Source organism: Chanodichthys erythropterus, chromosome 11 (genome assembly GCF_024489055.1).
Source record: "Chanodichthys erythropterus isolate Z2021 chromosome 11, ASM2448905v1, whole genome shotgun sequence".
Lineage (NCBI taxonomy): Eukaryota > Metazoa > Chordata > Actinopteri > Cypriniformes > Xenocyprididae > Chanodichthys > Chanodichthys erythropterus.
In genome coordinates this window covers 12792616-12810118 of record NC_090231.1, presented here as the reverse complement: position 1 = coordinate 12810118, position 17503 = coordinate 12792616, and the positions used below count along the sequence as shown (strand labels likewise).

Sequence of the window (17503 nt, the reverse complement as noted above, 5' to 3'; positions counted from 1 at the left end):
GGTCCTAAATGTGGTATATTGTTAATCACTTCTCCTGGTGAACACTTGATGTCGCTGTTGTTTAAGGTGTGGTAACTGTTACATGTTGGAGTTTCAGCAGCTTTGAAATGTTGTGATCATCTACAGGCCGAATGTGAATCCTTCTTCCAGTAACAATTTATCTTATGGTCACTGATTTGATGGCATTAACAATGTTTATTTTATGATTAGTCGTGCATAGTTTTTTGTTCAACATTAATCTAGATCACACTGTTTTAAAAGCCTGTTCACACCAAGAACTATAACTATAAAGATATATAAGCTATTTATATTTATTTATATAGATATATAACGATAACTATATTGGCGTTCACACCAGCCATACTTTGTGTTTACTCTAAGCGTGCTGCAGATTTGTAGTCTGATGCTTTAAATGGGTTAGTTCAACCAAAAATTAAGTTTCTGTCATTAATTACTCACACTCATGTCGACTTTCGTTCATCTTTCGGAACAATATACTTTTGATGAAATCCGAGATTTATGACTCGTCCGTAAACAGCAATATAATTACTTTCAAGTTCCAGAAAGGTACTAAAGACATCATTAAAATATTCGACGTGACTGCAGTGGTTCAACCTTAATTTTATGAAACGACAATACTTTTAGTGCACAAAAATAATGACTTTTCTCAACAATCTCTTTTCTTCCCTGTCATTATCCTTATGCAGTTTCCTCAGTAAGCGCAGCGAAGGCTTCCGTGTTTACGTCCGAATGCCGGCTCAGTATTGGCCAAAGCTGCACACCCCATGACGCATGCGCATGGCCTTTTAAGCAAGTTAAAACACATGAAACTGCACAAATCTATTTTTATTAATGGTTGAAAGAACAACAAGAGAATCCACAGTACATTGGATACAGCAGCTATTTTTTTAAAGTCCTACAAAACAGTTCCTTTCTAACAGGTCATAAAATTGTTACCGATTTACAGCTAACTAAATTTATAGACTGAGGTACTTATGAGTTGTACATTGTTTGTGATGTATTAAGTAACAGCACATTGTTTTCTTGCCAAAGACCTTTTGGCAATAAACACAAAAATATCCATTGTCTAAAAAAAATGCACAAAATAACCAAAGGCAAAATGCAAGGTAATGTGAACAGTTCAGAAAAGCAAAATCCATTCATCATTTCACTAACCAATAACATATAGGATTCAGCTTATTCACAGTTGTAGTGCATTTCTCTAGTTGTGGTGAGATTATTCCCCATTGTGGTTAACAAATGTCTGGTGACAGTTATTAAATGTTAAATGAGAAAAGTGTGTGGCTCATATCTGTGCGTGTACAATGTAAACAGAAACATCTTTATCTTCTAGGTAGCTGTGACTCTTGTTTACCAATCAGTTTTACACATATTACAACATAGTTTAAGAAAAAAACTTGTGTATGTTTCCAGATAGTGTGGTGTTGTAAGCAAACACATATTCAAATGTACCAGTAAAATGACATATGGCTAAACCCTAAAATGGCTATTTAAATAGAACATTTAAGGACAACAATGATAAATATAATGGTAACAGTACCAACTGTAACAATTTCACTTCCACTCTTTCCACTGGTAGAAAAATTATTATGTCATATGCCCAACACATGTGATTCCCAATAACACAACAGTGAACTTCTGAATCTTTGGTTAGACCAGACTTCATAATTTAAGGCCTGATTTCACAGACAGATCTTAGACTAAGCCAGGATTAGGCCTTAGTTCAATTAAGGCATTTATGTAGCTTTTATAAACGTACCGTAAAAGAAAAAAAAAAAAAAAAAAAAAAAAATTACTGGTGTGCATCTTGAGACAAAACAATGGCACTGACATATTTTAAGATATGACAGCTCAAACATGCATTTTAGTCTGGGACTAGGCTTGAACCATGTCTGTGAAACAGGGAGTAAATGTGTACAATTAATCTGTATCACACTGTATCAAATTATAATGCATGTGCATTTTCAACATAAATATGCAGCATCTGTTGGCTGTTGTTCTCTGTGATACTTCTCGTCTATATCGCCTCATAACGTTGAGTTATCCTTCGAAAATTGATACAGGAGATGAGCATAGTTACTTAATCCATTTTGCCCACTTTAACTGACAGCTTACTCTATTCCTGTGCTTATCAAAGAACTTGTTACTTGTGGATCTGGTCTAGGGTTGACAGGGGAATCAATGTGCTTTAAAATTAAAGATCCCCTTGTGCCAAGTGTTCAAGGGCATCGCCCTCACAGCGCATGCAGTGATAGCCGAGCTCGGAGGTCACATCCCAGCAGCCCTGCTTTCGGTAGAAGTCAAGAGATGACTTGTTCCAGTCCAGCACAGTGAAATTCAGCTGGTTGCAACCAGCAGCCAGGCCAAGCTGAAGGTGATCAACAACACACACATGTAAACTTGTGCACAATCAACAAACCGTATTTTAAAAAACAACAGATTTAACAGCTTCATACGTCCGGGTGCATATGCTGCCATTATCTAGAATAAATAAACCCCCCTCACCTGGGAAACTTTGGCCATCAGAGCCTGGCCAATGCCTTTCCCTGGAAATACTCACAGAAAATCATTAATCAGTCAAAAGGCTTACAATTTATTTTACTTTCAAACAAACTTTTTTTAAACAAAAACACACAGTGTTGTTTCCTCACCTCTGAACTCTGGCATCACATACAGATCCTCCATGTACACTGCCCGACCTTTCCATGAGCTGTACGTGTAGAAGTACAGAGAGTAACCTACCTTGGTATGACCTGTAAAGAGAATCATTTCTGTCAGCTTAATGGCTAAAATAAAAGTAACATGATGCAAACACAAAACTCATAAACAATACTGTGAGCTAATATCAAGTTGCAAAACATACTTAGTTACCCCCACAATATCAGTACTGTGTTTGTTATTGCTCTTTTTCTCACATTAGCACATTTGGCTTGGCACTTAATTTGTTTCCAATTCTAACTTGCATATGTAAATGCAATTTAGCTTAAAGGGGTCATGACATGGATTTTTAAATTATTTTAATATATTTCTTAAAGTTCACTTACAACCCGAATTGCGGAAATTTTGGGACATTTTTTAAATTTGAATAAAATGAAAACTAAAAGACTTTCAAATCACATGAGCCAATGTTTTATTCACAATAGAACATAGATAACATAACAAATGTTCAAACTGAGAAACTTTTTTATGCACAAAATGAGCTAATTTCAAATTTGATGCCTGCTACAGCTCTCAAAATAGTTGTAGCATCTCCTCTTCTTTTCAAAACAGTGTGAAGACGTCTGGGCATCGAGGTTCTGAGTTTCTGGAGTTTTGATGTTGAAATTTGGTCCCATTCTTGCCTGATATATGTTTCCAGCTGCTGAAGAGTTTGTGGTCATCTTTGACATATTTTTCTCTATAATTGAAAGATCTGGACTGCAGGCAGGCTAATTCAGCACCCAGACTCTTCTACGACGAAGCCATGCTGTTGTAATAGCTGCATTATGTGGTTTTGCATTGTCCTGCTGAAATATACAAGGCATTCCCTGAAATAGACGTCGTCTGGAGGGCCTTTATATACCTTTCAGTATTCATAGTGGCTTCCAAAACATGAAAGCTGCCCATACCGTATGCACTTATGCACCCCCATACCATGAGAGATGCTGGCTTTTGAACTGAACGTTGATAACATGCTGGAAGGTGTCCAGCATCTGTGATTTCCAACAAGAATGTCAAATTTGGACCATAGAACACTTTTCCACTTTGAAACAGTCCATTATAATTGAGCCTTGGCCCACAGGACACGAGGGCACTTCTGAACCATGTTCACATATGGCTTTCTTTTTGCATGATAAAGCTTTAGTTGGCATCTGCAGATGGCACGGCGGATTGTGTTTATCGACAGTGGTTTCTGAAAGTATTCCCGGGCCCATTTAGTAATGTCATTGACACAATCATGCCGATGAGTGATGCAGTGTCATCTTACCCACAGAGATTTCTCCAGTTTCTCTGAATCTTTTGATGATGTTATGCACTGTAGATGATGAGATTTGCAAAGCCTTTGCAATTTGACATTGAGGAACATTATTTTTTACGCACTTTTCACAGCTCTGCCCATCTTTACTTCTGAGAGACTCTGCCACTCTAAGACATCCCTTTTATAGCTAATCATTTTGAACCTGATATCAGTTAACTTAATTAGTAGCTAGATGTTCTGCCAGCTGAATCTTTTCAAAATGTCTTGCTTTTTCCGCCATTTGTTGCCCCCGTGGCAACTTTTTGAGACCTGTAGTAGGCATCAAATTTGAAATGAGCTCATTTAGTGGATAAAAGTGTAAAATTTCTGTTTAAACATTTGTTATGTTAGCTATGTTCTATTGTGAATAAAATATTGGCTTGTGATTTGGAAGTCTTTTAGTTTTCATTGTATTCAAATTTAAAAAAAAATGTCCAAACATTTCCAGAATTCGGGTTGTATCGTGTTAACGGTTTTTGCACCAAACAAAAAAACACATATACAGAAAATCATTTACAGACAAAGCATTGAAATAATTTACCCATGGTTTGTGATGCAGCTTCTCTCGGATCCAATATATTTGGCTGCTTCATCTTTCAACTTCTCTATGCGAACTCTCATTACACCGTGCGTCATTTAAAAAACAATCTGTAGTCAAATGCTCCGAACAAACATATAATCCTCTGCTGCGATCCGGGGCGCCATTAAAATAAACCATCCACTTGTTTCCAGTGCTGAGATCCTTCTGAAGTCTGTACAGAGACGCAAACGAGCTGTTTTAACTGGACGGATCAAAGCGAACGTTCTTTCACTCTTCCATTTGTCCTGTTATCAACAGACTCAAGTACTGAATTCAAATTCAAAATGCATTTGGCCGTTCGACGTTACAGATCCCACAATATCAAAACAAGACCTTTTGTGGAGCTTGATTAAATAAATGTTTATAATGAGGAGGATAATTTAAGCTATGAAACTTACAAGATGTTTTAATGGTACAACATCCTCTTGTGTCAAAAGATAAAGGCAGGCGAATTTGATTTCTCATGTCATGACCCCTTTAAAAATATGTAAAATGTACCTGTGAGGAGGTAAAACAAGAGAGAATAAAATGGCAACGCTTATGTAACATCCATGCACTCAGGCGAGACATGACACCATGCCCAGATTAGATAACAAATGTGTATCCTAATGTAGGGCAACACAGAAGGACTGCAGTTATTATCTGATGTTTTTAATAGGATTGTTGATCAAGGATAAATATTGAACTGAGCAGCCTGGTTCTTTTTTTCTCACCATCTCTGGACTTAAGATGCTCTGGCACTTCAGCAATAATTCCATGGAAAAAAGGGTTTTTGGAGAATCCATCCTGCTCCAGATCTATAGTAAATAAATAAGTATGATTGGTACCAGCTCCAAATTCTAACTAAAACAATCCACAGCATGAATTATTTGTATTGGAGAGATGTGACAATCAGGCCTACCTCTTTGTGTAATCTTGATCTGGTCTGAAACTTTCTCATGCTCTGCCAGTTCCTAGTGTGAAGGATTTGACAATACAGTTTTACCCTATATTCCTTGCTCATGATGACAATAATTTGGTTAAAAATGAAAGAATGTCTAATAAGCCAAAACCTTTTTCACACTAGATCATGTCGTCAATTATTAAAGTGCTCTTTTTAATTATACTAGATTTTGTCCTAGTTGTTAGTTTTCACTATTCTGACATCAGAAAAGGGCTTTTTTTTATTGTCGCACGCACCATAACAAGGTTTTAATAATGATGATCTGACACTGGCCTGCTTTTCATCTTTATTAATATGACGTCATTCAGATCCACCATTCAAAACGCACAAAAGTCGTGGATGACAGGTGAAGGCTACTGCACCTTTTCCGAGCATTTCAAATGCCGTCCACTAGGTTTGCAGACAGGAAAGTGTCAGATTACAGTGTGTCAAATGAATATGGTTTACTGTAACCCTGCCATCAACACTGATGCCATTATACGCACATTACACGTTAAACAACAGCAGTGTTTGGAGGATAATGAAAGATTGCGCATGCTGTCGGTGACGCAACACCAGTATTTCAATTCTTCAGGTTGTAAAATCGTCACTCGTCAGAATTAGACGCACGCATATGACACGCGGGCGCTTCGACTCACCAGAATCATCCGCGAGATATCCTTACAGTCCTCGAGCGTGGCGGCGCGGATTGTGAAGTCCATCTTTTGTTCAACAATAATAACACACTGTGCAACAAATCCTGAGTGTTTGTCAACGTGGAATATTAAGAAATGGAAATACGGAAGAGATGTGTTTATGTTGCTCTGACACGCGGCACTTAGAGAAGAAACTGCTGAAACAGCGCCATCTGCATGCTCTTATATGATAATAGAGTTCTGTTATCATGACCATTTATACTATTATTGTGAAGAAACCTTTGTAAAGAGTAGATTAAAATGTGTGTATTATCAGACACTTATTATTAGACATATATGCACGTCATTGTTTGAAGTATGATTCCACAGAAACATTTCTTTTGTACAGTATATTCTTACAATCTAAATTTAAAAGGTTCTTTACACGTAGTAACAGTTCTATTTAGAACTGTATTGTATTGAGGAACCGTTCATATGCTGAAATGGTTCTTTGTGTTAGAGTTTAGGGTTCTTTTTTCCCGCCTTTTTGTTTTTCAAATCTAACTGTCAAAGCCACCTCATTATTGATTTTCTGGAGCTCAGCTATCCAGTTACACAGACTGTAAACACACTTTCAACAGGTTAATGATTTCTTAATTAAAATGTTTTATACATTTTAATTTTCAAGTTGTAACTTTTCCTAATAGTTTTTTTTCTCTCTCTCTCTCTCTTTAGTTTAACAGGACATGTAAGTGTGATCAGATTTGTTCAGTTAAGAATACTCCTCCACAAAGTAAGTAATAGAGATATTGAATTTATGATCCATATGGTTAGATTTTTTTTCATTATTACTAAACATACATAAACATACCTACCCAGTCACCAAAAAAAAGCTATACCATTACTTTCTCCTTTTAATATTGTGGAGGGCTCACATACTGCCCATTTTTGCTAATTTTGGCCTTCATAAATATAAAAATATTGTTATAATATTGTTAAAATATTGTTTTTAAATAAACAAATAGAAGAGACACACTGTAAATCTAAACTAAAGTTGTGTATTTCAGATGCTGTCATGTCCCTCAGCCTCATCATCTGACTGACACTTAAAATACACATAATAATGGACATAAAGACATAGAATTGTGAAGATATTTCACTGGAACTTGGTCTTCATTACATCTATCATGTTCAGTGTTGATTGTAATTTGTGTATTCAACTAGGCTAATTGACACAACATGCTGTTTTTTTATAATGTAAAACCGAAATAGAGGCGAAATAAAAGCTATGATATATGCTAAAACAAACACACAGAAAGACAAGGCTTAAACAATAATACTTGATATACACAAAGCATGCTTACACACACACACACACACACACACAAATAAAAACACAGACACACACATATTTTCTTGTAGATTCAGTATTTGAAATACATGAAGGGTAAAGATGTTTTCTGCAAATCTCAGTAAAACATCATTTTCAGGTTTACTTTTACTTAGTGTGGCACAACTGTTAAAGCTAATACTCTAATGGAAATATAGATGCATTTTGACAAAAAAAAGTGTTAGTAAATGTTAAATGTTAAAATAATAATTTTATTAAGTCTAAATATGAATTATAGAACAATATTAGTGAGTAGTATGACAAAATTACTATTTTAGACAGCAGGTGGCAGCAGAGGCACCTCTTATTGGCTCACTTATTTATTTTAAAAGTGTCTGTCTTGTCTTAAGTTTATTTTACATGTTAACTCCATTAATTAAACGTGCTTACACATTTTGTTGCAGAAATGGATATTTGAAATCAATAATGAAGTAAGAAAATGCCGATTTCAGGTTTCCCCTTTAAAAATCATCATTTTCAGGTCTCAAAGTGGTTGTAATGTTATATTACTGCAAAAACATATGTCAAATTAAAAAATGAAGTGGTAAACCTTGACAAAATTGATTTGTAATGTTATTATAATGATTTATATAGTTTAAAGGGATTTTAAATGACAAAACCTTGAAACCTTGAACTATATTAGTGGCCTTCTGCTGCCATCTGGTGGCACAAAATGACAGTTTCAGGCAATTTACTATAGAAAAAACATGGTTTTAAAGGTTTTTTGACAGTTATAGCGTCACCTATTGTGCGATCTTCCCCGCTTTTTTGGGTGTCCTCAGAGTGTGCCCATACATACGCATGTTAATTTTGAAGAAAATATCTCATTTCATTATATCATAATATCTCATTAAGTTATGGACACATATACTTGAGAGCATAAAAAAATGACCCATGAGAGAGTTTGATTGGATTTTTTTGCCAATTCCAATCAAAATTTTGACATTTGGGTCTAAACATTTAGTAAACCAACTTAGGTTCCATGTTTCCTACTGTGGTTTTGTCTTGATCGGTTTCGAAGATATTTGCAAAAGTTTTTTAAGCGCTAAATCACAACGTTGCACAAAACCTGACATGCCTGTCATACGTTTTCAGCTAAAACCATTAAATTTGTTTAAAAAAAATTTTTTTTTTTTTAAAGTTATAGCGCTCACCTATGTGCTCATCTATTTTCGTGAAGTTCTGAGTTTTCGTTTAGGCTTTATGGGCTTCTGGGTATATTTAGCCATGCCCACATTCTAAATAACCCTGTTATAGTGACCCAAAGGGTAAAGTCCATCTTTTTTTGATAATAATTGATCTAGAGAGTCCAGAGAATTGTTCTGCACTGGTTTCATTCTGATCGGGCGAAAAACCTAGAACTAGTTCGCAAAAGTAGGTTTTTCACATATTCGCAAATACTTAATGAACGATTTGATTGACAGCATTGAGGCAGTTTTTGAGGCAAAGTTGTTCAGAATGAGGAGATCTATCAAATGATATGCATATTTTGTGGATCTGTGAAACACCATGTGATTACTGAGGCATAAAACTCGTTAGTGCCAACTAGAGGCCGATTTCTTTCAAAATTTTTACAGACCTCTAGGACCATGAGTCGAACATGCCCACCAAGTTTCATTCCGATCGGCCTCCGTTAACCTTGTCTAATAGGTGCTCAAAATTCATTGGCCGATGGCAGCCATGTTTTTTGAGATACGCCAATGTCCTCATAGAATATCATGCCCCCTTGGACCAAGACACTGCATGCCAAATTTCAAGTCGATTGGACTGATGGTTACATAGTTACAGCTGTTTTCATGTTTTTTTCAAGTTATAACGCCATCTAGTGTCCAATCGATGCAATTTTATTATCATGACCAAAGATTGAGCCTATACACATGTGTTTGGTGCAAATATCTAATTTCTTTCTCGAGTTATAGCCATTTTAGTAGAAGTGGCTCCGCCCACATCGTACATTTTGGCGCCCCTTAGCGACTGTGAACCAAAATTTCGATCAGGTCAAAAACCTAGGATTTCCAAAAAAACTAAAATATCAGAACATTTCGCCACGGCGACGAGCAAATCTGAGATATGCATCTTGTCTGCCTTGAGGATTCCAACAATATAAGACACTTGAGCCAAAGAATATACACTAACAAGCAGCGACACTCAATAGAACGTTCCATTGCAACATCAGTGCCCACATGCAACCCGTGCACCACCATTTTGTGGTGAAAGCGACTCGGCAGTCCACTAGTTTCTATGGCAATATCAGCTGTTTTGTTAAAAAAAAAAAAAAAAAAGTACAATAAAGCTGAAATCCAATCTGAATGATGACAACACAGAATAAAATACTATCACTAGAGTTCATCAAATCCTTTTAACAATTTATTTTACAGACTTTGTGTAAGCCTTCCACTATTTTCACAAAACCTTTTTGCTCTCTAGAAACCCAGTTGGGTTAAAATTCTTTAAACGATCTAGTATTAGCATTAGGCTTATAAATACTAAATTAAAGGTGCCCTAGAACATTTTTTCACAAGATGTTATATAAGTCTAAGGTGTCCCCTAAACGTGTCTGTGAAGTTTCAGCTCAAAATACCCCATAGATTTTTTTTAAATTAATTTTTTTAACTGCCTATTATGGGGCATCATTAAATATGCGCCGATTCAGGCTGCGGCCCCTTTAAATCCTCGCGCTCCCCGCCCCCGAGCTCTCGACTATAAAACAGTGCATAAACAAAGTTCACACAGCTAATTTAACCCTCAAATGGATCTTTACAAAATGTTCGTCATGCATGCTGCATGCATGCTTCGAATCATGTGAGTGTAGTATTTATTTGGATGTTTACATTTGATTCTGAATGAGTTTGATAGTACTCCGTGGCTAAAGCTAACATTAAACACTGTTGGAGAGATTTATAAAGAATGAAGTTGTGTTTATGAATTATACAGACTGCAAGTGTTTAAAAATGAAAATAGCGACGGCTCTTGTCTCCGTGAATACAGTAATAAACAATGGTAACTTTAACCACATTTAACAGTACATTAGCAACATGCTAACGAAACATTTAGAAAGACAATTTACAAATATCACTAAAAATATCATGTTATCATGGATCATGTCAGTTATTATTGCTCCATCTGCCATTTTTCGCTGTTGTCCTTGCTTGCTTAACTAGTCTGATGATTCAGCTGTGCAGATCCAGACGTTACTGGCTGCCCTTGTGTAATGCATTGAACATGAGCTGGCATATGCAAATATTGGGTGCGTAAATATTAATGATCCCAACTGTTAAATAACAGTCGGTGTTATGTTGAGATTCTCCTGTTCTTCGGAGGTCTTTTAAACAAATGAGATTTACATAAGAAGGAGGAAACAATGGAGTTTGAGACTCAATGTATGTCAATTCCATGTACTGAACTCTTGTTATTCAACTATGCCAATATAAATTCAATTTTAAATTCTATGGCACCTTTAATACCAACATATGAAATTAAATTAAAGACATGCATCAGAAAAATTGGGAATGTTGGACAATATATATGAATATAACAGCTTGATTTTGCAGTGTTGTCTAAAGCAAAAGTCACCAAAAGTGGGAATTAGCCTATGGGATTACGGACACAGCAATGCATCACGATCGTTATGTTTGTAGCATGATCCCTTAAAACGTACTATATATATATATATATATATATATATATATATATATATATATATATATATATATATATATATATATATAAAATTTCATTTCAGACCTAGTGGAGTGATACTATTATTATTATTACTCCACAAGGTCTAAAATACAGCCTATTGTTTGCTGCAAACATGATGATCTTACATTTATTAATTATTAATTTACTATTAATAAATGTGTAAAGTTGCATAAAATGTAACTCAGTAAGTGATAGGTCTGCCCTAACACTTTTAGGGGAGAATGCTGATCTTTAGAAAATGTAACAATTACAATATTTACAATACTAAATATATAAAAAATATATTAATATACTAATATTAATGAAAATAAAAAGGTTATTTATAACACCATTAAGGTCCTGTAAAGCACTTAGGTTCTTTATGGAACCTTATAAAAAGGGTTCTATTTAGCATAAAAAATGGGTTCTGCTTGTTACAAGCTGAAGAACCCAATTTGGTTTATAACCATTTAGCTGACTCAAGACAGTTGGTTTAACAGTTACTACTAGTATTACATTTTATTATGTGGTTTAATTGTTAACTTGTGCTGATGCAGTGATCAAACTATTTCTCCCTCACACATTCTTTCATGAATCATTCAAATATGACGCATATTCAACCAATATTCAAGCCGGAATAACCTTGAACAAAAACACACGCTTACCTTGAGTACAAGCCTTCCAAATGAAAGTCAGTTGGCCAACATTTATTAAGACAGCAGACTTATTTGGTATGACATATTGTTCCTTTAAAATGTAATTTAATACATTCTATTTGATGCAACTATAGGCTAATAGGTTATATATAGCCTAAACATAATTAGATCATATCTAGAATCATTGAATTTTACAAGAGAGGCTATATATTCGTTTAGATTGCATATGTAGGCCTAACCAACCAGCTCATAATATGATCGTTCCTTGAGCTTTTTCATTCATTTAGTGTCAGTGTGGCATAAGCTCATATAAAGACTACAATCACACCACACATTCCACACACAAAGTTGCTGTTCAACTCAGGGGTGTAAACTGTATTTTCAGTTTGTATATATGCTGCTAAATATAGATTCGTTGGCTCAGGCATTACTTAGACGGACAGGGTGGGGATGCTTTCATTTGAACAGTTATATTCAGATTTCACTCTCAGAAACTGGCCTCGTTCCACTCAAAACAGGTCTAGTGTTGAAGTAATGGGCGCTGCTGACTGAACCGTTGTCTGAGGCTGACTCACGCAAGCGAGGGGGAAAATGCTGCCGTTTTCCATCAGCTATACACATGATATGATATTCAGATGACGTCGAACCGCATGCAGTCCATTCAACGGGATGAGCGCGCGTGGGTTTCAGACGGAAACAGCATGTTGTCTTATATTACTTGAGTATACTGAATGGACAGGTGAGGGCGAGACAATCTTGAAATACCAGACAATATTTAGACAAAATAGGCTACTTGTTAAATCTAATTACAACATTCCACAAATTACGCAGTTATACCGCAATTGGCCACACTCTTTTAAATATATGTTGCTAGTTGCTTTGAAAGGAATAGAATAGCCTATACAATGTTGTCTGATTCAACAACTTGCATGGTTCGTTTAAAGGGTTAGTTCACCCAAAAATTAAAATAATGTCCTTTATTACTCACCCTCATGTCGTTCTACACCCTTAAGACGTTCGTTCATCTTCGGAACACAAATTAAGATATTTTTTATGAAATCCGTTGGCTCATTTTTGGGTGAACTAACCCTTTAATGCTGCCTTCACGTGCTGTCAGAATTATCATAATATCACTTTCCTAGGCAAAAATTGCACATGAACATCCTCCCATTTCAAAACTTGAATGGGATGAGCTCGTAATCACGACTTCAGAAATGGGAATTATAAAATTTCTGATAGCACGTGAAGGCAGCATCAGTCCATGTGAAGTTCATAGCATTAGAGAAGTTGTGTTTACGACATCAAGTGGATCAAGTCACTTTTGTCGGAGGTGGTCGTAAAAAATAGTTAAAATTGTGTTGTTCGCAGTCAAAAATGACGCCATATGAATGGGAAATAGGCAAAAAAGGAAAATACATCAAATTTTTTTTGTGTGTACAATCTACAAATCCGACACGATGCAGAATAAAAAAATAAATAAAATAAAATAAAAAGCCTGACAATGTCACTGCTAAATGCCAATAAGAATTGTGGTATTCTGCCACGTTTCTCACTGACGCCACCAACTCCTAAAGTTCAGGGCTCAAAGAAAATCCAGAGCTTCCCACTGGCATTTACGACTTTGTGGACTTCATGTGTGTTCAACTCATACGACCTTTCCGACATGACTTGAATGCATCAACATTGTTTTGTATAGATGTAGTCTTTAACTTATGTAAAATAAATAAATGAAATAGAATGCAATTAATAAACACAACATAAAAATCTCTTCAAGTAATGATAACCACAGACCATAAAAAAAATCCATAGTAAATTTCAGAAAGTTAAGGTTAGGATTAAAACCATGACTGGAAAAAGTTCATTCTCTTTTGGGGTTTAGGACTACAAACTGAATAGCTTTATTTGTGCCCGAAATGTCAAGGACATCACTGACGTAAAGAGGACCTGTGAGTGATCAACAGATGTATGAAAATGCTGAAGGTGTGGCAACATAAAAGAGAAAATGCAACTTTTTTCTTTACACCACATGGTGCCCCGACATAGGCTCATTAGTACCAGTACAGTGCCAAGAACCATTATATAACTGACATTAACACTTATAACTACAACGCTTGATGCATTCATGGAAAAATTACGTCACAACCAGTAGCCTAAAACCCTTTATGCACACCTCATAAAGAACACCAGGAAGAACAGAGGCTCACTCTTCACATGGGATGCAAGAACCTTTATGCAGAATGTGATTGATCCAAACATTGAAAAAAATGAGGGTTTTAACTGTATTTAACTGTCATTACAAACAATGTAAATATGGCATGTAAACAGTGCACAAATAACAACTGTCTACACCCAAAAAAACATCAGATGAAGGTCCGCTCACAGCCTATATAATGCATTCTCCTCTTGATCCTGTGCTGAACAGGAAACCGTCTTCCTTTCCTGTTTAGTCTATGGCGTGATGACATTCTTTTTCTGCTACAGTACTAGTATTTTTTTTGGGGTGCTTTCATTCAAATTTTAGGGTGCGTTTAAATGTAGCATGCTGAAACTTTATCAAATAAATCCAGAGCCAATTTAATTCAAATAAGAAATTATAATATAACAATATTTTCTAACTGCCATCCAGGAACCACTTGAGGGGCCTCAAGGAAGTGCTCGGGTGTCTGTGGAGAAGTTTAGAGAAAAAGAGTGTAATAAATAAAATGTTAAAAAAACAACAAAAAAAAAAAAAAAAAAAAAAAAAAAATATATATATATATATATATATATATATATATATATATATATATATATATATATATATATATATATATATAAAATAATTAAAAAATATATAAAGAAAAAAGAAAAAAAAACATTAAATTAACTATCATACTAAATAAATACTTGCTTTGAATAAAATAAAAAAATATTAAAATAAATTGATTTAAAAAACTAATACATCAAACAGAACAGTTCCATTAAGGAAATAACAGAAACTAAATATTTTACGCATATTATAAATTGTTCACAGTATAAACTAGCGTTTTTTTCGCTAGATTTAGCGACTCTCCCGCCCCTTTTGAAACTTTTTAGCAACTTCTTGGACAAACCTCATCTAGATTCCATGACTCGCCCACTGATCTATATTAATATTAATATAAATCAGTGGACTCACAAGTATGACGTCATCTAGTGACATTTAGCGACCAGTTTTAGCTACTTTCAACTGAAAGCAATTGGCAACACTGGTCTAAAAGATTGAAAACCCCTGGCCTAGAAGATATATTTTTGTAAAATCACTACTAGCTGGACAGTATGGACAGTATTACAGTTTAATTGCATTTCTTGTCAAAAAAGCACAATTAACAGACTTATGTAATAGCTTGTTGTACTGTTTGTTTTATATATAGATCAGATAAAAAAAAGGAAATGAGCTCATAGTCTAGCTGATGCAACTGAACCGCAAGAGAATTCAAGAGTGAGGAAAAGAAAAAAAAAAACTGTTATTCAGTGTACAGGACTAACGTCCCTCTTTCCCATATTAGGAGAAGAACAACTGTTTGTCATCACTGCCGTATCTGAGTAAGGAAACAGACTAAGCAAATGTTGACGTATTAGTCATGTGACATACAGTGAGTCGTCCAGCGCAAGACTTAATATTTTTTTAGACATTAACCGTTTCAGTCAGTGAGTGAGCCATTCAGAAATGGTTTGATTTTTCCTAATCTAAACTACATCTGCTATTTAAAATAATTCATATAGGTGAAATCTTATTTTATAATGGATAACTCTAGTCTACACTAAACTGACCTTCAGGCAGTATTCTTGAGCAGAAATAGCTGCTCTTCAGGGTGTGTTTGGAGCCAAAACAAACAAGTACATTTTCTAGTACATGTGTTATTTACACATCCAGACGACTATGAGTAGAGGCACTCATGGACATAGTGTGCACACACCTACTCATGCCAACAAGAAAGAACATTGATGGTGTGAGTGCTGTAGTGTATTAGCACTGCTACCTATGAACATTTTAAGAACGTTTTTAAAGAAAAGAAAAAAGAACACAAAATTAAGGCCTATTGTTTGCCTGATTGTTTCACAATGCAATTCAAGTAGTTGCTTTTGACAAAATGACCAGATTTGAACAGAATTACATAAACAATGTACAAAAAATGGAAAAGATTTTCCTTTGCGTTTATGAAACAATTTGTATACAGAAGGCAACATTTGTCAAAACAATCCCTGTTAATATGGATCCATGAAAAACACTGTATTATTCATGCCAGGCCAGTAGTTGGCAATGTCACCTTATAAAGAAACACTATGCGCCTTTAGACTGAACATGATACACTTTTTTCAATTTTCATAAATTCACGTTTTTGTAGTTTACACAGAAACGATAACAGTATCGTTTTCAAAAACCAGCATTTTGAAACCTGTTTTCAAAAGGCCCCCAAAACACATTAAAAAGTTTTCCATTTTTAGTTGAAGACAGTGTCATGTAAACGGCCCCTAAATGACCCTGAGATTTATATTAATTGCCGTTGACATAAAGATTTGGCATTATGTCTGTCATTTTTAGGGCCCAAGCTGATGTTACGGATGCTGGTAGAGATGAGGCTGATACGGATTTCCACAATACGAATGATACGTTTATTCAACAGAAAGCAGGGAACACCAAACATACATCTTAACAAAACAGAGAACGGACGAGGAGTGAAGGGAGTGAGTGCAATATATGGGGAGTGCTGACAATAGAGTCTAGGTGCAGGTGATCTGTGATGATGAGGAGCTGACGAGGGAAGTGAGTGCAGGTGTGGAGAACAGGAGGATTCTGGGAAATGGAGTCCAGGGAAACAAGGGATCTGTAACAGTACCTCCCCCTCCCGGTAGGCGCGTCCTCGCGCCGTAGATGTAACAACCGGGAGGGGGGCGGGCGCCCTGGAGACCTCAAACCGGAGCAGGGGGATGAGTAGACTGGAGTGGAGGTCTCCAGGGCGGGCTCAAAAGCCATGGCGGGTCAGGAGCCGAAGGCAGCCATGGCGGGTCAGGAGCCGAAGGCAGCCATGGCGGGTCAGGAGCCGAAGGCAGCCATGGCGGGTCAGGAGCCGAAGGCAGCCATGGCGGGTCAGGGGCTGAAGGCAGCCATGGCGGGTCAGGTGCAGCGGACAGCCATGGCGGGTCAGGTGCAGCGGGCAGACATGCAGCGGGCATACATGGCGGGTCAGGTGCAGCGGGCAGCCATGGCGGGTCAGGTGCAGCGGGCAGCCATGGCGGGTCAGGAGCCGAAGCCTTCGAGGCGTTGAGCCCAGGCGTCGCTGAAGGACTGGCGGGTGATGGCGGAACCGAAGGCTCCGCCGACCGAAGCGCAGCCGGGACTCCAGAAGGCCGCAGTAGAAGCAGTAGGACAGCCAACAAAAAGAACACCGGGGGGGGAGTGAGGAAGCCAACTGAAACTGAGGGACGGAGTGACGGAGCGGAGACGGAGGAGTGTAGTCCAGAGGGAAGGGCAGGCTGACGAGTGCACAAGGTGTGAGTGGAGGCAGGATGGATACTGGTGACGCTGGTGGACTGATGGGTAACGGTGGAGCAGAGGGAGGTTGGAGCCGGGGTGTAGGTAATCGCCCAGAGGTCCGAGG

General features: G+C 36.7%; 1 protein-coding gene across 1 annotated transcript; it reads right to left on the bottom strand.

Moving 5' to 3' along the window:
• Nucleotides 1-838: 838 nt before the first annotated feature.
• LOC137030252 (thialysine N-epsilon-acetyltransferase-like) lies at nucleotides 839-6305 on the bottom strand. The gene is made up of 6 exons (XM_067400452.1): nucleotides 6180-6305; nucleotides 5500-5551; nucleotides 5312-5395; nucleotides 2673-2774; nucleotides 2527-2567; nucleotides 839-2389 (listed from the first exon to the last, which is right to left on the bottom strand). Exons 1-6 carry the CDS (start codon nucleotides 6240-6242, stop codon nucleotides 2216-2218), a joined length of 516 nt encoding a protein of 171 aa, XP_067256553.1. The 5' UTR covers nucleotides 6243-6305; the 3' UTR covers nucleotides 839-2215.
• Between the last annotated feature and the right edge of the window lie 11198 nt (nucleotides 6306-17503).

Bases quoted from the DNA above. Each gene is read 5' to 3' on its own strand.
- LOC137030252 (XM_067400452.1), bottom strand. From the start codon at position 6,242: ATGGACTTCACAATCCGCGCCGCCACGCTCGAGGACTGTAAGGATATC. The intron at 5,396-5,499 runs GTAGGCCTGATT...TATTTACTATAG, and splicing joins GATCAAGATTACACAAAGAG to ATCTGGAGCAGGATGGATTC. The intron at 2,568-2,672 runs GTGAGGAAACAA...GAGTATTTCCAG, and splicing joins TGTGATGCCAGAGTTCAGAG to GGAAAGGCATTGGCCAGGCT.